Source organism: Saimiri boliviensis, chromosome 2 (genome assembly GCF_048565385.1).
Source record: "Saimiri boliviensis isolate mSaiBol1 chromosome 2, mSaiBol1.pri, whole genome shotgun sequence".
NCBI classification, from domain to species: domain Eukaryota; kingdom Metazoa; phylum Chordata; class Mammalia; order Primates; family Cebidae; genus Saimiri; species Saimiri boliviensis.
This window is the reverse complement of record NC_133450.1, coordinates 201,921,285-201,946,675: the sequence shown is the minus strand read 5'-3', so window position 1 is coordinate 201,946,675 and position 25,391 is coordinate 201,921,285. Positions and strand designations below refer to the sequence as shown.

The window sequence follows — 25,391 nt, the reverse complement described above, 5'->3', positions numbered from 1 at the left end:
GCTTCCACGAATATTACACTTCACTTGGATCAAGTCCTAAATCTGAAACATAGGACTCCTTCATTGGTCAGAGTTAGTGATTTGCAATCCTCACCATCAGCCATTGAGATGTAAGAGAGATAGAGAAGTGGGAGCTGTGACCCTCTATTCTCTAGGAACATATTGGTCTACTTTCCATGACATAGGAAGTGACGTAAGCATCAGTATGTGCTAGTATTCTATAGCAAAAAAATCATAGTGACTTCAAACTTCATGATGGTTCACAATTCTTTTTAGATGGTAGCACAGAAGCCTTTGAGAACCTAGGGTGTTTTGAGGACTACAGCTTTGTTGAAGTTTCATTTATCCATTAATTATTTCAATAAATGTTTACTGAATGTTGGTGATATACCAGACATTCTTTTAGGCCATAGGGAGATAGACATGGATAAATCAGTCCAAAATCTGCCATGATGGGCCTTGCACTCTATTGAGGGAGACAGATCATAAGTGAATAAATGTATAATGTCAGGTGGCGATAGTTACCATGAAAAAAAATAAAGCAAGGTAAGAGTTGGAGGACCCATGAAGGTGCTGTTTTAGAGAAGGCAGGGTTTTTTAACTTTGGTGCTACTGACATCTTGGGCTGGATACTTCTGTGTTGTGGGGGTTGACTTGTGCATTATAGGATGTTTATCAGATCACTAGCTTCTACCTGCTAGATGTGAGAATGTCTCCTCTCCTACCATGTGACAACCAGAAATAGCTCTAGACATTGCCAAATGTCCCTTGAGGGGTAAAAATGGCCCCAGTTGAGAACTCTTGGGATAGGAGATTAGGAAGACCCTCTAAGGAAGGAACATTAGAGCAGAGACTGCAGTGAAGTGAAGGCCTGAGCTATGTGGATACTTGGAGGAAGGGCATTCCTGGCAAGGAGAAAGTGAGAATAGGCAAGGACAGGAATTTAGACTATGTTCTAAGCGTAATGAGGAGTTACTGGGAGATTTTGTCCTGGCGGTGACATGATCTCATTTGTATTTTAAAAAGGCAATTGGTGGTCCTTTATAGAAAATACATTTTAGGGGGTGTGAGGATGGATTCAGAGAAACTAGTTAGGAGGATGTCACAGTGATCAGGTGATAGACGATGGTGACTTAGACTAGGTGATAGCATTTGAGGTAGTGAAAGGTGGCTGTGTTTCCCTATATTGCCAAGGTGGAGCTGATAGAATTGGCCGATGGTTTGGATGTGGGATGTGATAGAAGAGTCAGGATAACTCCCAAGATTTGGGATATGAACAGCTAGGCAAATGGTGGTGCCAACTACTGAGATGGGCAACTCTGAGGGAGCAGCAGGTCATCAGCGGGAAGAGAGCAATTGGGATAAAACCAAGTAAATGTGGAGGGGCAGATAGGTTCATATATGATCCTGTGTGTTATATAGATTATTTCAACTATTCTATACTAGGAGTCATTGAGAAATTTTGAGCCAGATGAAAGACATTGTTTTGTGTTATTTTGTTTTGTTTAGATTTTTCAAGACAAGAAAATTTTACAGATGTTTTGTGTTAGATAGAATTCTTTCTGATAGTATGGAGGAAGTGAACAGATGAGGAAAGCCTGAGAGAATGTTGAGACTGAAGGCAGGGAGATTAATAGAGAAGCTTTGACGGTAAAACCAGCTATGCCAAGTCAGTGTAATAGCTCTTTAAAGAGTCGGAAGAGTACACAGAGAACTCCTTAAGGTGGTCAAATAGGTAAAAAGGAGCTTGTTGACTGAAGGAAAGGTAAGACCCCGGGATGACTCTTGGATTTCTAGCCATTCACTGGGATAGAGAATAAATTTTATGTGGAAAGCCGGGGGGGGATATCCTTATTCTATTCATAATTTACATTTCTCCTACTTTAAAAAAGGATTTGAAAGCGCTTACAATAAAAGACATGTTCAATAAAGTTATTAAAATAAGAGGTAAAAATAAATAAACCAGAAACTTTGGCAAACATTACTGTTTTAATTAAGCATGAAATTTATCTTTGTACTTCCTGGAAGGCAAGACAGAAATGTGGAAAACAAAGGGTTATATAATCTCATTGTTTGTTGAAAGGAAACAAACCAGCTTGTAAGAGGAGAGAGAGACTTTTTTTCCTGACACTAAATTATGTGTGGGTGCTTACGAAACAGACATTACATAATGGACAATTCAACCAAAAATGTAGATATGTTCTTCATATTACTGTTTCTTTTTGCAAGAAAGCTTTGTTGTTAGAAAAAAAGAAATAAAAGAAATTGCTGTTTCTTCTTACAACCATTGATTAAAGCAGGAGTACGGTATTTTTAGATAAAAGGATAACCTGAGTCCTGTACTCCTTGTTGGCCTTGTAGCATGTCATTTGTGATCAGTGTAAGGTGAGAGAGGAGGACGTGGTATACTGACACGAGTACCATACGCCCAGGCAGCTCCATAAATGGAGTATTTTGGAAGCCATTAGGTGTCATGAGCTCCACATGTCATCTTCCTCCTAGTGTCACTCAGGTAAGAGGATGAGAATGATGTCTTCTGGAGTTGTAAAATACAGAAGGCTTTTTTTCTCTTAACACATACAAACTTAAGACTTCATTAAATCACTCCTGAAATGTTTCTAGCCCACTCAACCCCTACGATTCATTTTCTTCTTTTGACAACAGTGTTCATTTGCGGGAGATAATATAAAATAGTAGATAAAGAACTGGAGCTGGCTGGGTGTGGTAGCTCACACCTGTAATCCCAACACTTTGGGAGGCCAAGGTGGGTGGATCGCTTGAGCTGTGTTTGAGACCAACCTGGGCAACATAGTGAGACCTTGTCTCTAAAAGACATAAGAAAAAAAAATTAGCCAGGTGTGGGGATCTATGCCTGCAGTCCCAGTTACTCAGGAGGCTAAGATGGGAGGATTGTTTGAGCCCAGGGAAGTTGAATTTGCAGTAAGTGGTAATGGTGCCACTACACTCCAGCCTGGGAGATGACAGAGTGAGACCATGTCTAAAAAAAAAAAAAAAAAGCAACTAGAGTTTTAGAGTCAGACTCCCTGGATTTTAATCCCAGTGCTTCTATTTGCTAGCAGGAGATATTGAGCAATCTGTTAAACATTTCTAAGGCTCGGTGTTCTCATCTGTAAAGTGGGACTGTGGCCAGGCACAGTGGCTATGCCTATAATCCCAGCACTTTGGGAGGCTGAGGTGAGCAGATCATGAGGTCAGGAGACCATCCTGGCTAACACAGTGAAACCCATCTCTACTAAAAATACAAAAAATTAGCCGGGCGTGGTAGCACATGCCTGTATTCCTAGCTACTTGGGAGACTGAGGCAGGAGAATCTCTTGAACACAGGAGGCAGAGATTGCAGTGAGCCGAGATCACGCCACTGCACTCCAGACTGGGCGACAGAGTGCGACTCCATCTCAAAAAAACAAAAAAATAAGGCTGGGGATGGTGGCTCATGTCTGTAATCCCAGCACTTTGGGAGGCTAAGGCAGGTGAATCACAAGGTCAGGAGTTAGAGACCAGCCTGGCCAACATGGTGAAACCCTGCCTCTACTAAAAATATAAAAAATTAACTGGGCATGGTGGCAGGCACCTGTAATCCCAGCTACTTGGGAGGCTAAGACAGGACAATTGCTTGAACCCAGGAGGTGGAGGTTGCAGTGAGCTAAGATCGCGCCACTGCACTCCAGCCCAGGTGACAGAGTGAGATGCCGTCTAAAAAAAGTAATAAAACAAAAATAAATAAATAAATAAAATGGGACTGTTAGGGTTTATAGAGGTGTGTTTATATAATGCATATATCATTTCACACATACTAAGTGTGCAATAAATATTAACTGTCAGTATAAGAATTAATTTTTACTCTTACTTCCCTGTGTTGAACTCTTACATTATATTGTTACTTTTTACTTGGCTACCAGGCAAGGTTTATATTTATGTTTCATATGGAAGCTCAATAAGTATTTGTGTTTGATTGACCTTAGGTTTTCCTGTTAAGACATAACACTAGTAATTACATATAATAAATTAAAAATGATAACCATGAATCTGTAAGACAGCTTTGTGACTTTTTCAGGGAACTGATTTCTGAACAGTTTACACTTTGAACAACTTTATAATGTTAAGGAAGCATTTGACCATGTTGGTGGAGCTGACCAAATGTTACTATCCCACATACTTAGGAGTTAAATGCCTGGGGTTTAGTCAGAAAAAGGAAAGGTTGAATAATGCCATATGTTCTGGCTTATATGTGGTATCTTTTGTGGTTGAGAAGTATAGAAAAAAATTAACATTTTCCAGAGAATCAGAGAAAACATGTTTATCCTTTTAGCTGTTAATGATAGCATGCAAACTGATACTTTTCCTCCTGCCCCTTCTGTATACCTTACGGTTAATTCTAAGCACTTTGTTCTCTGTATATTTTGCTATCAAAACTTTGTATTAGTTACCTATTTCTGTGTAACAAATTAACCCAAACTTAGCAACTTAAAACCACAGACATTTACTATCTCACACAGTTTTTGAGGGGTACCAGTCAGGGGTCTTAACTGGGTGGCTCTGAGTCAGTGTGTCTCATGAGATGGTGGTTAGTGTGTTGACCAGGTCTCTGTTACCTGAAAGCTTGACTGGACTACAGGTCTGCTTCCAGGCTCTCTCTCATGGTTGTTGGCAGGCTTCACTTCCTTGCTGGCTGTTGGCCAGAGGCCTAACTTCCTCTCTGCATAGGTCTCTCTGTAGTAAGGGCTGCTTATGACATGGCTGGTGGCTTCTCTCAGAGAGAGAGAGAGAGCAACCCAGAAAGCTGCCTCAGTCATTTTAGAACCTAACCTTGGAAATGACATACCATCACATCAACCATACCAACCCTGGTGTGATGTGGGAGGGGACGGCACAAGATTGTGAATACCAGTAGGCGGGGATCATGGGGATCTATTGTGAAGTCTGGCTACCATAGACTTCCTCTATCAGTAGAGCTTCAGCTATTGTCATTATACACAAGACATCCAAGTCTGCATTAGCAGTCCATATCTTGTGGCTTATCTTTTGTATATTCCTGTGTTATTTCAAAATCCTATTGTCTGAAAGTAAAATTATCATTTCCCTTCCAATGCCCTTCTGATTTTCTTTAAGCAACTTAGGTTTAAAACTTTGAAGCCATTTTTTCACTCTTTCTTTCCTTCTTATCATTGATCAGGTACTAATTTTATGTTTTCTCAGTGTCTCCCAAATCATCTTCTTAATGTTCCTATGGCTGCTATGCTAGTAAAGTCCCTACTATTTCACACCCACAATTGATATGATTGCCTGGCTCTAAGTCTTTCCTTTCCATTCTATTTTATGTACTCCTGCTACTCCTACTAGACTGATTTTTCTTTCTTTCTTTTTTTTCTTCTTTGAGACCAAGTCTCACTCTGTTACACAGGCTGGAATGCAGTGGTGCAATCTTGGCTCACTGCAGCCTCCGCTTCCCAGGTCCAAGTGATTCTCTGCCTTGAGTAGCTGGGATTACAGGCCCCCGCCACCATGCCTAACTAATTTTTGTATTTTTTTAGTAGAAACAGGGTTTCGCCATGTTGACCAGGATGGTCTTGAACTCCTGACCTCACGTGATCCGCCCAACTTGGCCTCCCAAAGTGCTAGGATTACAGGCATTGAGGCACTGTGCCTGCCAGACTAATCTTTCTAAACCTTGACTTATATCATGTTTCACCCTGTGTCCTCTCCATTAAGATTCCAATCCTTTTTACTCAAGATCCTTAAGCCTGTGAGCTGACACATTATTGTGTGTCTGTAACAGAATTGACAGGAGGGCTTTTGTAAGAAAATCATTACATTATGCACACAGGTATATTTAGGACTTTAAAAAATGATCTTGAACACTATAAGTTGATTAAAGGTTTATTTTAAAACTCTGTTTAACTTGAACAAGTATGGAGGTTTAAAGAATATTATAGCCTGGTTCTTCTTTGAGGAGGCAAACACTTGTATTGTTTTAGATAATTACCATTACAGAAATCAAAAGTTTTGATAGGAACAGTGAAGAAGATAATTTTTCTAGAGGGTTGGGAGTTCAATTAATAGAATGGTTTGTGCTGGGCTTCATAAGAAATTTATATAAATTCAAACCGCAGCCTGAATGAGGGCCAGCCTGTGGTTTGAATTCTCAGGAGGGGTGCTTTTGTTTTGTTTACTTTCCCCACCCAGAGTCCAGGCTGACAGATAAATGAACTTCCTTATTGTTTCTTTTTGCCTGTTGACAGTTCTTTCCAGGTCCCCTTTGTATTGAAGATGTCATCCCTTGGGGCCCAAAGCCCTATCTTTCTTCTCTCCCTGAGGATCCCTGAAAACCCAAGCCCCTTCAGCTTGTGGAGATCGGCAGTGACCCCTGACTTCTCCCGGGCCTGGCCCCAGCCTAAACCTTGGCACCTGCTTACTGCTCTGGTTTTAGGTATTTGGTTTTTGACTCCTGGGACTTTTCTTACAGTCTTGTAGGGCAGGAGGCTTTTAGATTGTGTAGTTTGCATTACCACTGGAAACAAAAATTATAATGTTTTTCAAACTGAGCGAAGGCAAAATTTGTCACAGTTCTTAAGAATGTGGTATTATTTTCTGGTTAGAAAGTTTCGTATGATAATCTCTACAATCGTCAAGATGAAACCATTTCTTGTTCCTGAAGTAGGTCTCCAAAGCTGAGTTTTTCCTCATTGTGCCTTACCTTCAAGGTTAGAGAGAAGTCTAGATTTGAATTTGTGTGTCTTACTGCCAGTTTAACTTTACCCGCTTGCCTTTCTTGTTAGGAGAAACAATTGCAGCACTTACAGACATAACCAACTCGAACCATGCGGAATCTGATGGCCAGATCACCATTTTTACAGACAAAACAGGAGTTATAAAGGCTGCAAGATTACTTCTTTCTTCAGTGACAAAGGTGTTGTTGTTGGCAGACCGAGTAGTAATTAAACAGATAATAACATCAAGAAATAAGGTACTTAACTTTCTGGTGTTGCTATATTTTTGTCTTTCTGTGTTGTTCAAAGTGCGTTTTATGATTCTTAGCAATAGATCACTTGGCTCATGCATTGATGAAGAATGCAGCTAGCTGTGAGAATTAATGTGAATTGGAGGACACATTGATTATCTACTCCTTAAATGTCTTGTGGCCCTAGCTTCCTCCCAGGGCTATGCCTGTCTGAGTATCACATTAAAAAAAGAAAAAAAAAGTTTCTTTTTTGGGTAATTGTAAGTACTTTGGAAATGCTTATCTATTATAATTGTTTATAATTTTGTCTATAAAGTAGTGTTTCTTCTATATGTGTACTTCTTAAATGATGGATATACTGTGCCTAAACTTTTGAATGCAAGTAATGTCTCTTCTTAGAAAATCATTTTCCACTTGTTGAGGCTTATTGTTAAAAGCTTTAAATGTGTACAGCAGTTGGAAAGAAAAGGCGAGCACCATGATAATATATGTAACAGAAACCTAGTTGATAAAAATGCTGAATTCTTCAGTACTTTATTTCCCTCCCAAATCAGAGACTAACAATATATAACTTAAGACACAGTTAACTCAGTGGAAATAATAATTATCCACAGCTATGAAATTTCTGTGTGCAAAGTTCCTAAATGTTACTGAATAATCTCAAAACTTACAGAATGGATTTAAACTCTTCCAGTCCAGAAGTTAATCTCTCAGGTGATAGTGATGCTTTTTGATCATCTGGGAATTTAGGGTACGTAAGATCACTTCGTTCTATGGATAATTCCCTAGGCAAACAGGAGGACAGTTGGCCAGGGAAGGGGTTATCCTAATAGGATTCGAGGATAAAACCACCTAATGAGTGTTGAATGAATCAGAATTGGAGAGGTGGATCTGGCAGCACTGGAGAAATAGAAACAAACTTCCTCTCTTTGAAAGATGGAGGTTCTGCACAGTGGTGGCAATGTGCCTTCTCTGTGTTAGTCGCCTGAACTTCCTGAGCTGCCAGGGCAGATTAACATGCCAAATATTCATCATATTCTCATTAAAAATAAGTCAACACAGGATATCTATGTTTTTTTTAACCTGTCTTGTTCTGACTAAAACAATCTGGTATTGTTATTTTAAAGAAAGTATTTGAAAATATGTTTCACATCTATTTACCTTATTTCTTACATCAAGAAAACACATAACATTTTAGTTATTGGCTCTACCACAGATTCACACTCTTTATTCACCCCTGATGGCTCATTCCTGACTGAGCCAGACTATTTTCCTCCTCTTAAAGTCCCATACCTCCCTTTCAACTCCTTACTCTGCAGATGATGAGGTTCCTGCTGCTTTCCTGAGAATGGTAGGGTTCCTGTCATCCTGGTTCACTGAGCCTTAAAGCTTGCTGTCTTTCATCTTCACCCCTTCCCAGTTCTCTGAATATTTGATTACTATAGTCCTGCCCATTCCTACCTTCTAGACTTGGCTACAGAAATGATCCCTTCCTTTGTATATTTAGTCATTTCTTTTATTCTTTTTCCTTTTCCTTTTCAAGTAACTCCAAATCTCATCCTATAAACAAATCATTCCCCTAATAATTCTGTGCCTTGAATCTACTTCTATTTCTCTGAGCATCTCCTTCTCTGTCTTCAATCTGGCTCCTCCTTCTCAGTTTTCACCTAGAATTCAGAATTTTCTTTTTTTTTTTTTTCTGCTCAGCCTTGACAATCTCAGTCTGTTTCATAGCTATCACCCAATAAAGAAATATTCTCTGTTTTGCAGGTTCTTGCAACTATGGAAAGACTGGAGAAAGTGACTAGCTTCCAAGAGTTTGTCCAAATATTCAGTCAATTTGGAAATGAAATGGTGGAGTTTGCACATCTGAGTGGAGATAGACAAAATGTATGTATTCACCACATTTTACAGTTTTCAGATAAATACATGCTTTTTAGTTTAGATGGAGGTTTGATCTTTAGGATCATTTGGATTGGTTTCTTTGCTTATTATATCTATAGCCTTGGTCTTGAAAGCCTTTCATAAATAAGCTAGGATAAAATAAGTAGATCTGTATGTCTTTTTTTGTACATGTATAACAGTTAATTTTGTTCCCACCTCACACACTGGGAAAGGTCATACTTGCCTTCAGGGATCAACTCAAGTACTTCCTCTTTTTATTTCTTTTTATTTGGTTACTTCCTCTTTTATGAAGCTTTCCATTTGATTCCTCTACCAGGGCTCAGACACATAAAATTGAGCCATCATATGTATTCTTATAGTATCTTGTTAGATATCTGCTTTACTTACCATATTAGATTAATAGTAATAAGCCAAACCATTATTTATTAGCACTGCCTATGCATTAGGTACTTAATATACATGATCTCATTTAATTCTCGAAACATCCCTATGAGATAAGTATTATTACTACTGTTTTATGTATAAAGAAACTAAATCTGAGACAAAGATAAACTTTCCCAAGGTCACTAGACTGGCAGATTGAACTCAGTTATATCTGATTCTAAAGCCTGTAGTTCTCAAACTACAACATGATATTAGGGTTGTTTTGTTTTGTTTTGTTTTTGATGTGGAGTCTCGCTCTGTAACCTGGGCTGGAGTGTAGTGTCGTGATTTTGGCTCACTGCAACCTCTGCCTCCTGGGTTCAAGTGATTCTCCTTCCTCAGCCTTCCAAGTAGCTGGAACTACAGGCATGTGCCACCATACCTGGCTAACTTTTTGTGTTTTTGGTAGAGATGGGGTTTCACCATGTTGGCCTGGGTGGTCTCAAACTCCTAATCTCAGGTGATCTGCCTTCCTCAGTCTCCCAAAGAGCTGGGGTTATAGGCATGAGCCATCGCGCCCAGCCAATATTAGTTCTTTATGGGTCTGTTCCTCAATTCAGACAATAAGTTCCTCAGTTTTGGGAGACAGAAGATTATATTATATCCAGGATTGACTTTTCCTTGTTGGGGTATTTGTATAGGAGTCTGTCTTGTCAGCAGGTTAAATATAAATAATAATTGACCATTTCTTGAGATGCTTCTGGGTATAATCCCATAGGCTATTCTCTCAGTTTTTGATGTAAACTTTCCCGATTGCAGCTGGAGTTGAAAGATGGATATTGGTCTGGAAAGTGGCAGGCTAAATAATGGCACTGGTTTCTAATACTAATGATGTTTCTATAGGTAGATACCTTATTGTTTCATTTTCTGTCTGCCAGTATTGTTCTTTATAAATCAAATTTTCTTTCTTTTCCTTCTCTTTTTGTTTCTCTTAGTCTTCCTTCTTCTCTTCATTCTCCCCAATGAAAATTATTAGCTTGAGTATTTTTATAATAATAATAGCTTATCGTCTGGCATTTTCTTGACCTCTTGAGTATGTATGGCATGAGTCATAGGTTCTAAAGCCACCATCCTTCAGTTATGCTTCCTGCAGGATCCTCTTCAGCCGCTGTAGGTAACTGAAAAACTTTTACCACGATTTGGATTTGTAGTTACAAATTTGGCATGGAGAATATTTTGTTTTTCTCAATTCTTGTAATATTGTGATCCAAATATTTAAAAACTTTTGGCAGAAGAGGTGTCTATTTTTAAAAATTTAGCTCATTAGATGTAGGACCCCAGAAACTTACTGGCATCCTTTTTATCATCTTTGTGTTTGATAGGTGCTACTCCTGGGTCATTTTTATGAAATATGCACCTAGGGTTCAAATGCTTTCTCCCTTAGAATAGTCCAAATATCCTGCAAATAGCTATAGATCAGGGGCATTCTCAGTTTTCTCAGCACATATTCATCAGCTGCTTACTGTTAACCAAATACTACACTAGATGTTGGGGAATCAACAGTAAATACAAGAGACAAAAATCTCTGCACTCATGGAGTTTATGTTTTAGTAGGGGTGGGAAGAGATAGACAATAAAACAGAAACATGCATGGTGTGTTCAAAGAACACAAAGACCAGTGGATGGATCAAAGTGAGCAAAGGGGAAGGGTACAAAGATGAAATCAGAGAGATAGTAGGCAGGCCAAACTGTGTAAGGACTTTGGCTTTAAGTAAAATGGAGAGCCATTGGAGGTTTTGAGTAGGAGAATGACATTTTCTGACTTACATGTTAACAGTATCACTCTAGCTGTCATGTTGAGAATAGTTTGCATGGAGACAAGGGCAGAGGCAGGGAGACCACTCAAGAGGCTATTACAGTAATCTCTTGAGAGATGATCTTGACCTGGGCCAAGGTGTAGAAAGTGGCAGTGGTAAGGCCAGGCATGGTGGCTCATGCCTGTAATCCGAGCACTTTGGGAGGCTAAGGTGTGCAGATCATCTGAGGTCAGGAGTTTGAGACCAGCCTGGCCATCATGGTGAAACCCCGTCTCTTCTAAAAATATGGAAATTAGCTGGGTGTGGTGGCGCACGCCTGTAATTCCAGCTACTCAGGAGGCTGAGACAGGAGAATTGCTTGAGCCCAGAAAGCAGAGGCTGCAGTGAGCCAAGGTCACACCACTGTACTCGAGCTTGGGCAAGGGAGGGAGACAGACTCTGTCTCAAAAAGAAAAAAAAGTAACAGTGGTGAGAACCTTACCTGGGAAAAACTTTTGGATGTATTGGGATGCTTTGCTTAGTGCTTCATAGACCATATGGATTTTATGGACACCTCTGTTTTGTCCTGTGGACCAGCCTTTTCCAGGTTGAGATGCCATCTTTTTCTGTCACTTGTTATCACTCACCATACAGCATTTGATGTCAATGTGGCTTAAAAGTATTAAGTATGGCATATACACTTGATGCGTTGTCAGCTAGACCCACAGGTGGTTTTAGGAGTCCTGTCCAAAATGTTAAAGACAAGAGGAATGTACGGAAAATGTAGAAGCAGCCTCCACCTTTATTTGATAGGTACCCATGATGGATGATACTCACATATAGGATATAGTTCTTTGGGATGTGATCTGCATTAGCTTTGGGATTATATGCACTTTGTCATACACTATTTGTAATTCCATCTCTATCTGTTATTAAATTTATATTGGGATGCAAGTGAGTGAGAGTGATATTATTGTAGGACTAACTTCTGAATCCAACCTAATTTATTCAAGCAAATTTACTTTCAAAGGCAATTCATTCTCAAGCTTTAGGTTTTTCTTATTTGTAAGAAAGGGCTTTTAATCTAACTTATAAATAAAAAAGACTAATATGACAGGGAAAAATTTTATGTAATTCAAATTTCAATGTCCATAAGTAAAGTTTTATTGGAGCACAGCCGTTCTTATTTATTTATGTATTGTCTATGTTTGCTTTCACACTACAATGGCAGAATTGAGTAGCTCTGATGGAGACTATATAGCTCAAAAGGCCTAAAATGTTTATCTGGGCTTTAATTTAAAGTGTTGCCTACCACTGATTTAGATGTAATAACCAAATTATTAATAGAGTATTTTGTTATAGATTTGATCAGCAAACTTTGGATACCTCATATAATAGCACACATTCTATTGAGGGCTCTGTGAGGAGAAGCTACCCCTGACCAAAAAAAATTCAGTACACAGTACTTTCTTAAGTGTTCCTAATCAGTCTTGTTGGGGAAAATTATCTACCCAAGAAACATCTTAAGAATATATTACAGCAACATACTGCTTAAGATTAAGACAGACAAACTCCACTTTGAGATGGGTAAGCAGTTAGATGGGATTAATTAGACGAGGTTTCTTAGAGAATTGACTTTTAAGTGTCTGTTTTGAAGGAAATAATAGTAGATGCTCAGTAAACAATTACTTTTAATTAAGTAGGACATAGGCTGGGTGTTTCTTGTTAGGAGTGCCGTGTATGCACTTGGCATGAGAATGTTAGGTGTGGCAGGGCACCAGAATGTCAACCATGTGCAGCCTCTACTTCGTCTCAGTCCCTGGCTCTGTAGTCCTTACCAAGAGTAGCCTTTTCTTTCTACTCATATTGTGTTGATGCATTTATATTGAAGCAGTGACAGTTTGTAAAACTTTATCCTGTTTTTTTTTTTCACTTAACATTATTGAATTTTTGAGTATTATTGTTGAATAAATACTTTTTTTAAGAAATTGGATTGTTTACATGATCTTAGATTTCTCTGTGATTTTATTTCATATTTAGGATTTGAAAGATGAAAAGAAAAAGGCAAAAATGGCAGCAGCTAGAGCAGTTCTTGAAAAGTGTACGATGATGCTTCTCACAGCTTCAAAGGTAAGAATTTTTGTTTTACTGTGTAATAAATTAATAATTAGAAAACCTGACTAAATGCATTTTACTTAGGTGATTTACATTTTAAAAAAGATCAAAGTGATAACTTAGAACATAGGCTTGAATAGTTAAATCACAGTTATTATTTATAAGAATGCTAACTTTCTTCCCCGCCTCCACATAACAATTAATTTATGAGTCAGCTTTGATTGAACAACTCAGCAGAACATGGTATATTAGGTGCTATGAATTAAGGCCTGTCACACTCGGTCACTGCTTGCAGGGTTTTGCCACTCTTATTGAGGAGCTAGCACACGTGCTGTAGAAAAATCTAGGCAAGTTAAGATCTGTTAAGTATAGTGGAGTAAGAAGTCAGCCCTTAGTTTATTCTGTAAATTAATCCTTTAGTTCCCTTTTCTACTTTTAACAAAATTGTCAATCAAGAGCTTGTATTTCCAAACAGCAATTGGCTAGCAAATTGGTGCAATTCTAGAATGAATGAGTAAAATGTCTCATTAGCAGTTTGTTTAGAATAACCTTTTCTTCTGAGAGTATTTACCCTGTGCTAGAAGCAGGGAAGCCACAAAAAACAGAGTCTTTGTGGAACCCACTCAAAAGGCTCTATTTTGTCTAGGCCCTTGAGTTTTTCATTTACATCATTTTTTAAAAGTCAGGATGCATCCATGATCATATTTCATCTCTGTTCATTTTTTTTCATTCTTTTTTATTTCTTGCATGTGTAAGGCAACATTTTAAAATAGTTTTAATCATGATGAAGAGAGAGAATTTTTCCCAAAAAAATTTTTAAGTAAACTTATTATTGAAGTATAAAGGTATAGTTTTGCACTCTGCATTTTTTATTTAACCTTGCTATCGCTTTTTACTCATCCTGCTTCCACTTTAGTGAGGAGAAGCAGCTGAGTGAGCGAGGGACCCAGGAGATTTTGGTAAAGAACCATTTTTCTTAGCATGACATGTTCTCTGTAAGATTTTTATGTGTTATGACATAAATCAAATATTAAAATAAAAATTTTCAATTGTTTTGAAGACATGTCTGAGGCATCCCAACTGCGAATCAGCCCATAAAAACAAAGAAGGAGTATTTGTCCGCATGAAAGTGGCATTGGATAAGGTCATTGAAATTGTGACTGACTGTAAATCAAATGGAGAGACTGACATTTCATCTATTAATATTTTTACTGGAATTAAGGAATTCAAGGTAAGAATAAAGAGACTATATTTTGACTTTTTTCTTTTCATTTTATTTTATTTTAATTTTTTTAGATGGAGTCTTGCTCTGTCACCCAAGCTGGAGTGCAGTGGTGTAATCTCTGCTCACAGCAACCTCTCCCTCCTGGGTTTAAGTGATTTTTGTGCCTCAGAATTCCCAGAGGCTGGGACTACAGGCACGTGCTACCACACTTGGCTAAGTTTTGTATTTTTGGTAGATGGGATTTCACCATGTTGGCCAGGCTGGTCTCAAACTCCTGACTTCAGGTGATCTGCCCACTTGGGCCTCCCAAAGTGCTGCAATTACAGGAATGAGCCACTGCACCAAGTCTTTTCTCTTTTAAAGGAGCATAATTATGTATAGTATCCATATTTTTGTGTAATGTCTTAGAACGATGCTTCACAAAAGCAGATATATCTATTTAAAGCAATGCCACTCTGTACAAACCTGTTGCTCAGTAATATTTAGCTTAGAGTTGTATTTACAAAGAACACTAGTCTTTGTTATAGTAGCTGTTCTGGCCCTGTTTAGCTGTGTGGTTTAGCCGTAGACTCCTGTTTAAAAGAATGTTCCCGTCCAATTTTTTTGAGCAGTGCATACCATCCAGAGGATGATGGCAAGCAACAAATCATTTCTGCTAGAATTCCTGCTCTTCTTTGCATTAGAGGGTTGATACTTTGAGACTATAGTAATAGTATTAACAATTATTAAAATTTAAATACAAACAGTAATACTAACAGTTATTGAGTTCTTACTCTGTGCCAACCCTTTTCTGAGTGCTTTAAATATATGAACTTATATAATCCTAAAAAAAAAACTATTGCTATTATCTCCATTACACTGTTGAGGAGCTTAAGAAACAGAGAGGAGATTAACTTGCTGGCCAGTAAGTACCAGAATTGGGATTTGAAACTAGGCAGTGTGACTCCAGGAAGTCTGACATCTTATCAGAAGTCGGAGACATGGTGAAGATGCTTTTCGGGTAAGAGCAGTGTCTGAGTTGCGAGGGCCCTGAGAAGTCATCTAATACAATGCCCTCCTTTACCCGATCAGAAAACTTAAGTGCTAAAGGTTCCCACGTCTCTAATGGACAGGGCTGTGATGAGAATGGCATTCTTTCCGTTTTATTGCACTTTGATTTCTAATTGTATAAAGGGCTAAGTAGGAACATGGGGTGAAAGATAGTCATGGAAAGAATTTCTCTTTTTGCTCTTAATAAATATTTTATTTAATCCCTACCTGACCTTTAGGTGGATATAATTATATACTGGTTTTGTTTTGTTTTGTTTCTGAGGAGGAGAGCTAGTAAATGGTAGAACCTTTCTTTAGGCCCAGGATTCTCTAATCCCAAAGTCCATGACCTTTCACTTTACACATCTGGGTTTGTTTATATGATGCCAGTTCTACCCCTGAGTCTTCCTGAGGGAAAAGAAGCTGCAGGGATCAAACCTTCCCTTAGAAATTTTATTGCTAAAAGGGATCTTAGAGATTATTTTTCTAATCCTCTCTTTTTATAAATGCTGAGGGAGGAGATGTGTTGTCAAAGGATAATTAGGGAACAGGAAGGGTGAGAGACATCTTTTGCCTCTTGCTGCTGCATTTCTGGTGCAGGTGAAAGAGGAGCGTGCTCTGCCTGTGGCTGCTGCTGGCTGCTGTGGCTGCTGCCCTCTCACTGGCGTCCTGGAGGCAGAGCTGTTATAAATAGGCTCATTCTCACTGTCTGTGATTATCTCTTTGGCATCTTACTTTTTTTTTTTTCTGATGGAGAGTATAATCTGTGGAGGGAAACTGGATACTTTGCTGTATTTGGTGCTATGAATATGTGGACAAATGTTTTGAAACCGTTATCAATAAACAGCCTTCAAAAAAAACCCCACAAAACACCAGTAAGTTGCTGTCTAAAAACATGTATATTTTCTCCTAAAGGGAAAATAAAAAACCTTAACATAAATGGTATGTGGTCAATATGACTGATTTTTATGTTTTAATTCTGTTTAAATTCTTAAATTATCGGATCCCCATTATAAATTCCATACCTTTTTATTATCCATATTCTTTCCTAGCTTAAATATAAGTTTCTATGTACCTAGGCTGGAGTGATCACCTAAAAACTTAGGCCAAGAGGAGGAGGAGAAGCAAGGACTCTTCTATGGCGTCTTGACCTTCCCAAACTTTGGTATTCTCATGGATCATGTTAAAATGGGTCACACATAAGGATTAATTAAAATAACTTGTGAAAGGACTTTAAAGTATTAAACAAATGTAAGCTATCCTTATCATCACATTCATTGTGACCATAATCATGATTATTACCGTTTGTTGCCTCTTGGTCCAAGTTGTCTGTGTGACATATTTCATGCACTGTAGAGTTTTATATGGTTGAAATGGGGTGGTGCATTTAGAAAGCTGAGAGAGAAAGACTGCACATGTGAACATGTGTTCATCATGTAGTCAAGAGTCACAACTCCAAACAGGGTGGCTGGAATGAAAGGTTATTACGGGATTCAGGGGGTGAGATAGACTGTTAGAGGGGTATATAAAGACAGGCCATAGAGGATTTTGTGCTATGCCAGAGAAGTTTGGGCTTGATTCTCTATAGATGGTGAGGAGCTATTAGAGGGAGGTGGCAGTATCAGACGCTGGTAGAGCATGTTTGGGTCAGTAAGGTGCTATTGGGGACTTAAAACAAAATATAGGGAGACCAGTTAGGTGACGAGGAGAGTCTCTGTTGAACTAATGAAGGAAAAATGGATGCCTTCCCCAGGCCTTCTCACACCCCACATCTTCCACACCATCCTTCCCCCTGGGCTCAGCACATTTCATATTTGGGTGTAACATATCTTCCAGGACTTTGCCTAGGCATTTTCTCAGATGCAAATCTTTTACCTGGAGGCTGGTTCATTTTTCCTACTGGTTGCTACAGGATGATCCTCTTTCTGCCTTAGTATTCACTGATCTTATAGGAATGTCATTGTATTAATTACTCTAGGAATTATGCTTTGCATGGTTATTGAAGGCTTTTGTGCAATGTGTCTACCTAGGTTAGTGGACAATATAGATATCTTTGGTGGCTGTATTTCTCCTCAGCTTGGGAAATAAAATGCTAGTGTCTTCTTTGGCACTGTTAGAAATTACAGCCCATTTTGGTCAGGTGGAAATATTGACTCCCATGGATGGATGGATGTCCTTTTTGTTTTCAGATGAATATTGAAGCTCTTCGGGAGAATCTTTATTTTCAGTCCAAAGAGAACCTTTCTATGACATTGGAAGTCATCTTGGAGCGTACAGAGGACTTTACTGATTCTGCCTACACCAGCCATGAGCACAGGGAACGCATCTTGGAACTGTCAACTCAAGCGAGAATGGAACTGCAGCAGTTAGTTTCTGTGTGGATTCAAGCTGTAAGAACTTTTTTAAAAATCAAAGTAAATCTTACATAGTGGCTTTCCCATAAAGTTTTGCAAGATACGGAAGCTAACATAATCATCAGGAGTATAAATTTGTTCCAGAATGGGACAGGATGTTTCATCCCTTTTCTCCCTCCTAGTTGGCCAAAATATCCTTCTCATCTAGCACTCACAGTACTTGGCATTATTTCTAGGCCTGCTGATTCTCATTCTAGCCAGTCTGGATCTATGCCCCTGCCACTATCACTAGTTCATTCTGTTGTCCCCACTTTTCCACCAAACTGACCTCTGGAAAATTCCTCCCCAAAATGCTTCTTCAGAGTGAAGAACAGAGGAGTAGACCCCCACTTAGAGGTTCTTGGGACCTGAGTCTGACTGCTGGAGCCATTCAGATGTACACAGTTCTTACCTCTGAAGACAGCTGATTTATAGACACAATGCTTTAGAAAACTTATTGGGGTATAGATGCAATGAAAACAAGGGTAGATCCAGCTGGCAGGTAAAAGATTTTTCACCCTTGCACAAATTCCTGGTCTGAAATTGGTGGGTGGCTGCTCTGTGAGCTTTAAATGGGCTGCTGGTGTGCTTCAAACAGAGGAGGTTATTTGGGCAAGAATGGCCAAGACTGATAGAAGAGGGACAGCATAGGAAGTGTGTACACATCTCTTACAGCAGGTGGATTGCAAAATGGAGAGACAGAGCACTGGGACATGTCTCTAGCATTATTTATTTCTTAGGCCCGAGCTATGTCAAAAAAGTATTTAACATGGCGTACAGTATGCAGCAGCAATAGTACAAACCTGGAAGCCTTGTCTTTAGCAGTAAAGACGATGAAGGAGGGTGGATATGGCTGAGACTGAAAAAAGAAGCGGCAGTTGATTTCCTTGTAAATAGATTAATTTATGAATGAAAACAAATGTGAATCACAGATTTGTCAGATATTTTCTTGGCATCACAATAGTGCACATGTTCATATTAACAGGGAATCTTGCCCTAGAGTGATGTGAGAGACTTGAGCAACATTTTGTGTTTAGTTTGAATTATCTGTGTGATATACAATCTGAAGTGTAGATTGCTTCAGTGTTAAATTTTAAGTCCAACACTCACTATAAAGAGTTGTTTGTGATGAAATACTCTATGCTGGGAATATGATTCTATCAATACTCAAATTTGCAATTAGCAAATGTCATGAATTTAGCAAATTTACCCTGTGCATATTTCACAAGCACTCAAATCTCTGATCCTGCATACTAGATGAATTTTTCATTCATTCATTTTTTTTCAGCAGTTCTTTCTGGTGCCTTTTATATGCCAAGCACCAGAAATCTAAAGATGAATAAGGTAAAGTCTTTGTCTTCCAAGAATTTTACGATATAGAAACCTGTGGGAAGGGGTGAAACAAGTACAAACAACTTTGTAAATATCTTAAGAGAAGGTGTAGACTATGCATAGAGAGGGTTTGAAGGACAAATTTATATTTAGGGAAAGGACTCAAGAAGGCTTCATGAAGTATTGATATTTAATTTTTATGTATTCATGCAAAGAATTGAATATCTACTACCTACCATTTCCTGTGCCAGGTACTGTGGATTTAGTGGTGTGCAACATAGATATGAACTCAGCTTTTGTGGCCTAGTGGGGAAGATAGACTTTAAAGAAACAAAAAATAAAAAATTCCCAGATGGTTTGGACTGAAAAAAAAAATATGTAATTGCAAGCTGGGATAATTACTGAGAGAAAAGATTAGAGTAAGAAGAGGGTCTGATTTAGATTGAGTGATTTGAAAAAGCCTTTCTAAGAAAAAGACATTTATGTAAGATCTTAAAGACAAGTAAGATTTTAATTTTTAACTAGGTTAGGAGTGAAAGCATGGACATTCTAGGCCGAAATAAAAGATTAATTTTAGACTTGATGAATGTATTGAGGAAAATGAAATAGAAAATTAGATTTTAAAAGTTTACCTTTCAATACAATCCATAGGTTCACAGAAAAGCAAAAAAAAAGTTCACCTATTTGTAATTAGCACTGAAGAATATAACTAAACTGAAACTTTATTTTCCACTGTAACTTTAACCAGGAAAATTTTAAAACTCTGCTTTTATAGTTCACATAATAATATTAAAATTTATTACAATTTATAGTTCAAGTAAAATTGGAATTAACAGATTAAAGAGATGCGGTAACATTATATATATACTTTTAAAAATTTTTAGCAAAGCAAGAAAACAAAAAGCATTGCTGAAGAACTGGAACTCAGTATACTGAAAATCAGTTACAGTCTTAATGAACTTAAGAAAGAGGTAAGTATAGTAGCCTCTTCTAATTATCTGCTAATTTTCATGTTGTATGGGTATATGAAATGCATTAATATTAGTATGTCTCTGTGCCTAGAAAATGATTTTTAAAGTTTAAAAGTTTCTGGTGGCTCATGCCTGTGATTCCAGCACTATGGGGAGGCCAAGGCAGGAGGATCACTTGAGCCTAGGAGTTCAAGATTAGCCTGGGCAACACGGTGAAACTCCATCTCTACAAAAAATACAAAAGATTAGCCTGGTGTGGTGGTTTGTGCCTGTAGTCCCAGCTACTTGGGAGGCTGAGGTGGGAAAATCACCTGAGACCCAGGGCTCCAGGCTGCAGTGAGCCATGATCGAGCTATTGCACTTTAGCCTGGGTGCCAGAGCGAGACCCTATCTCAAAAAATGTTACCCTTTGACACGGTTATTTTGAAACCATGATTTTATTAATGCCATCATTCTCAAAGCTTGTGCATGAATTTTCATAGCTTTTTTCATAATAACAAAAAACTGAGAACAACCTAGAATTCTGTCAATGGAGGAATTGATAAATGAATTTTGGAATAATTCTACCAAATACTATTCAGCAATAAAGAGGAACAGTATTGATAGATGCAACAATATGGATGAATCGCTAAGATGTTATACTGAGGAAAAGAAGCCAGGCACAAAAGATTATATGTACAAAATTCCATTTAGAAAAAAACAATTCTAGAAACTATGGCAAAACTAATTTATAATGACAGAAATCAGATCAGTGTCTATCTTGGGTCAGAAGTTGGGATATATTTACTGCAAGAGGGTATGAGAGGACTTCTTGGCACAATGGAAATGTTCAAAATTAATTGTTCTGGTTACATGGCTGTATATATTCATCAGAACACTGAACTGTACCTTTAAAATTGGTACATTTTGTCGTATATCATTTCTATCTCACTAAAGTAAATTTTAAAAGAAATTCCTTTGGTTGGGAGGGTTTCCCTGTTCCCTGAATAAAAAATTGGTCATCTCATGACTTACTTGGCTACCCTCAGGTCATTGAAAGTCCTATGGTCTCCTTAAGTCAGGTGTTCACAAACTACAACTGGACTGTTTTTGTCAGTAGAGTGTATGGGGACACAATGCTGCCCATTTGTAGACTTGCTGTCTACTGTTTTCTCAGTACAACAGCAGAGTTGGGTAATCACAAAAGTACCTAAAATATTTATCCTCTGGCCCATTACAGAAAAAATTAGCCAATTTCTGCTTTAAGTCACAAAACACGATCTCAGTTGAAAAAGTAGAATGCCCCTTCTAATATATTAATCAGTATTTAAATCTTCATTCAGTTGTAGAGCTTCTCCCCTGTTCCCTGTTTCCCCAGCTCCAACTAGATAGAGCTTTTGGGAAGATGTGGTTTCTTCTCCCTTTTTCACTTTCCTCACCCTCCGTTACATAGCCGTTGTTGATTTTTGTCAGGTGGTGGCACAGAGAGAGAAGAGAGAAAGTTGAGAGGAGGAAAGTTTTTAGTGACCAGTGCCCTTATTAAATGGCTTTGGGCTTGGTAGACATTTACAGTGGACTCTCACTCTCATGGATACTTTAGTATGTTCTTCAGAGGCTTTCTTGTTGCCCGCTTGCCCCTCAACCCCTATATTGTGTTGCTCCCTCCACTTTGAGGCATGCCTGGAGGAGGAGTCACAGTGGGCGCCCAGCAGCTCTCCAGACAGACCCTCCTCACACAGACCTCTACTCTCCCTTAGCTCTGCTTTCTTGATTCTTTTATTTATTTATTTTTTGAGATAGAGTCTTACTCTGTCGCCCAAGCTGGAGTGCAGTGGTGCAATCTTGGCCCACTGCCATCTTCGCCTCCTGCATTCAAGTGATTCTCCTACCCCAATCTCCTGAGTAGCTGGGATTGCAGGCACATGCCACATGCCTGGCTAATTTTTGTATTTTTATTAGAGATGGGGTTTTATCATGTTGGCCAGGCTTATTTCAAACTCCTGACCTCAAGTAATTCACCTACCTCGGCCTCCCAAATTGAGCCACTGCACCTGGCCTTAATTCTTCTATGTTCTTGAAGATGGTCAAGGGCTAAAGACAATGAAATTAGAAGTTTTATATAGTTTTTCTTATTTTTGAGACAGTGTCTCGCTTTCTTGCCCAGACAGTGGTGCGAACATGACTGCAGCCTTGACCTTCTGGGCTCAAGTGATCCTCCCACCTCATCCTCCCATGCAGCAGAGACCAAAGATGCATGCCACCATGCCTGGCTGATTTTTTAATTTTTGGTGGAGACAGGGTCTCACTGTGTTGCTCAGGCTGGTCTTGAACTCCCGGAGTCAAGCAGTGTTTCCACCTTGGCCTCCCAAAGTGCTGAGATTATAGGCATCAGCCACCATGCCTGGCTGAAATTGGTTTTTGGATGTTTCTTATATAAATTATATACATGGTATTCTGTTTCCCATCTTACTTGGTGCTGATAATGTCTGTTGAAATCTCCATTTAAACATCTAACGTAGAAAGACATAGTTTTCTATGTTTTACAAAAAGTCTGCCACCCTTGACACAAGGAAAAAACAAAACAAAAAGAAAAAAGCCTACCCATTTTATTCCAGCCTATTCAGTTTTAACTAAAGTATTGTTAAAATCCTGACTATCAATAGAACATGCTGTACTGGTGATAGACTGGCTTTCCACAGTCTTCATTTTCGTTACCTCTTAAATGGATATAACCATGTCAACCTCATAAAATTCTTGTAGGGATTAAGGGAAATAATGTGTATAAGGCTGCTGTCAGGATGTTGCATAAAGCAGTAACTTTGCATTTGTCTCGCCTCCCTCTCTTACACATGAGCATTACATGACCTTGGCAAGACACAGTCTCTCTGGAGCCGTTTCATAGTCTGTAAAATAAATGACTGGCATTAGATATTCTCTAAGGTCCTGCTAGTGAAACAAAATCTTTTTAAGTTCTTATGCGGCATTAGTTTCCTAAGGAAAGGAATTTTAATTTCTTTTTTACTAACTGTAATTATTCTCACTTAGTTGCATGAATGCAGAGACTGTCATATTGTTAATTTTGGAGACAATCCTCTAATTTGAATTGAGATTGGATTACTTCAAGGATAAAAGAAATCACTTCATTCAAATAGATCTAATTCAAAGTCAGATTTTTCTGAGAACAATGTTATTAAAAATGATCTATTTCTGGACAACCACAAAATAACCTGTGACATCCTTAAAAAAAAAAGGCAAGAGAAGAAGAAAATATTTTGGAGTTAATAGTGTCCAAAGATATCCAGTAAGAGTGAGCCATACATTCCACCCAAAGGCAATAAAACCATGGGGTTTTTGTTACGCTTTAATCTGTTGTTTCTCCTTGGACCCAATTTGTTCACAAAGTTAGAGAGTAAAGATCTGGGTGGCAACTATAGGCAGATTCTAAACCTCCCTGAGGGCAGGGATTGTCTCCTACTTGTCATGTATGCTCAGCCTCTAGTACAGTGCTACAGTGCTTGCCATTATATAAGTATTTAATAAATTTTATAGAATACCTAATTGACTGAATCTCACATTAGTACTTTTTAAAATATATGCTAAAAAGCTTATCAATGATCATGACTTGCCAGTTTTCTTCTTAGTACTCTAAATATTGCACTCTCTTTTTTTTTTTGAGACGGAGTCTCACTTTTGTTGCCTAGGTTAGAGTGTAGTGGCGCGATCTTGACTCACTGCAATCTTCACCTTCCTGGGTTTAAGCGATTCTCTTGCTTTAGCTTCCTGAGTAGTTGAGATTATAGGCGCCTGCCACCATACCTGGCTAGTTTTTGTTTGTTTGTTTGTTTTCTGTTTTTTGGGGTTTTTTTTGTATTTTTAGTAGAGTTGGGGTTTCACCATGTTGGCCGGGCTGGTCTCAAACTCCTGACCTCGTAATCCGCCCACCTCAGCCTCCCAAAGTGTTGGGTTTATAGGCATGAGCCACTGCACCCCCCGCCTAAATATTGGACTTTGAATACTGTTTCATTCCTCACCAACTTTAAGATTAGCAGAAGCATTTTTCACATAAGGGAGAAGTTACATGGGAAAGGGCTGGTTAATAACAGAATGAAAAAGCAACCAGGCTACTTAGCCATTGAATAACCAGCTCATCTTCTGGAAACAGCATTACCACTAGCACTAGGGGTATAAAGGATGAATTAGATATCACTCTTGCCCTTGAGAGAAACTGTAAGCTCACCAGTGCTATACAACTCCTACTGTTATATAGGGAACTTTACACCCTCCTGTCAGTGGACCCCACGGAACAGCTTTGTGGCTTCTCTTTATTAATAGTTTTTAAAGTGCTGATGTGGTCCTTGGTTACAAAATGTTATAGTTTGTCTTTTTTCCTTCATCACCCTTCTCCTGTATCCCGTGCCCCTCCCCCCCACATCTGCAGCTTCATAGTACAGCGACACAGCTGGCAGCAGATCTATTAAAATACCATGCTGATCATGTGGTTCTAAAAACATTAAAACTTACTGGAGTAGAAGGAAATTTAGAAGCTTTGGCTGTATATGCCTGTAAACTCTCTGAACAGAAAGAGCAGCTTGTTGAGGTGAGTAATAGATTTGATTGCTGAAGAAATTGTAGTTTAATAATAGCTTTATTAAACTGTGTGGGAATGTTAACACAAATACATTTGTATTTGAGTTACTTTATTTTCTCTCTCCTTTGGAATCTTAAAAGCATAGTATGTATCTGTTCTGTTTCTGCAACAGTCTGGCCTCTAAAACAAAACAAAAAATGCTAAGACCCACAAATGAACTTCTTAATCTTTTCCTTATCCTCTCAGAGAAGTTAGACCTTGGAGTAGAGCCATGGAGGTATGTCATCATATGACCTTGTTTCTGTTTGAATTTGTCAGGGTCTCAGCAGGGAGGAGATGGCATGCTCAAATTAGGACAATTTGAAGACAGTTTAATAAAGGAGCTATTTACAATGGCACAAACAGGGCGTGGGGGAAAACATACGTGAGAGAGCAGTAATTGGGGCGAGTGGTAGCAAGGCTGGTACCACCCCCAGGCCCACATTAACAGGGAACGTGGAATGTGGAAACCTTTCAGAGAACTGCCTTGAGAGGTTTGTGATTTTAGGACTAGGCCTAGAGACAGCTGCAGGTGACCCTCCCAGGAGGAGCGTGGGAGTCAAGGCCCATTCTCTCCTCAGTCCTGCTCATCTGTGATGGGGCTTTCCATTGGCCAAACACAGGTCAGTCTCCTACGGCAAAAGGCAGATGTGAGAAGGGAGGAGAGTGCTTAAGGA

At 38.7% G+C, this 25,391-nt stretch overlaps 1 protein-coding gene across 2 annotated transcripts in view; it reads left to right on the top strand.

Moving 5' to 3' along the window:
* The window catches only part of CTNNAL1 (catenin alpha like 1), a 72,205-nt gene that overhangs the window by 15,177 nt on the left and 31,637 nt on the right, over positions 1–25,391 (top strand). For both annotated transcript variants that reach the window (XM_039474649.2, XM_039474648.2), the window contains exons 3-9: positions 6,798–6,985; positions 8,750–8,869; positions 13,084–13,173; positions 14,219–14,389; positions 17,602–17,802; positions 20,022–20,108; positions 24,526–24,684. In XM_039474649.2, the coding sequence (XP_039330583.1) occupies positions 6,798–6,985; positions 8,750–8,869; positions 13,084–13,173; positions 14,219–14,389; positions 17,602–17,802; positions 20,022–20,108; positions 24,526–24,684 (1,016 nt within the window). The remainder of the gene's footprint in view (positions 1–6,797; positions 6,986–8,749; positions 8,870–13,083; positions 13,174–14,218; positions 14,390–17,601; positions 17,803–20,021; positions 20,109–24,525; positions 24,685–25,391) is intronic.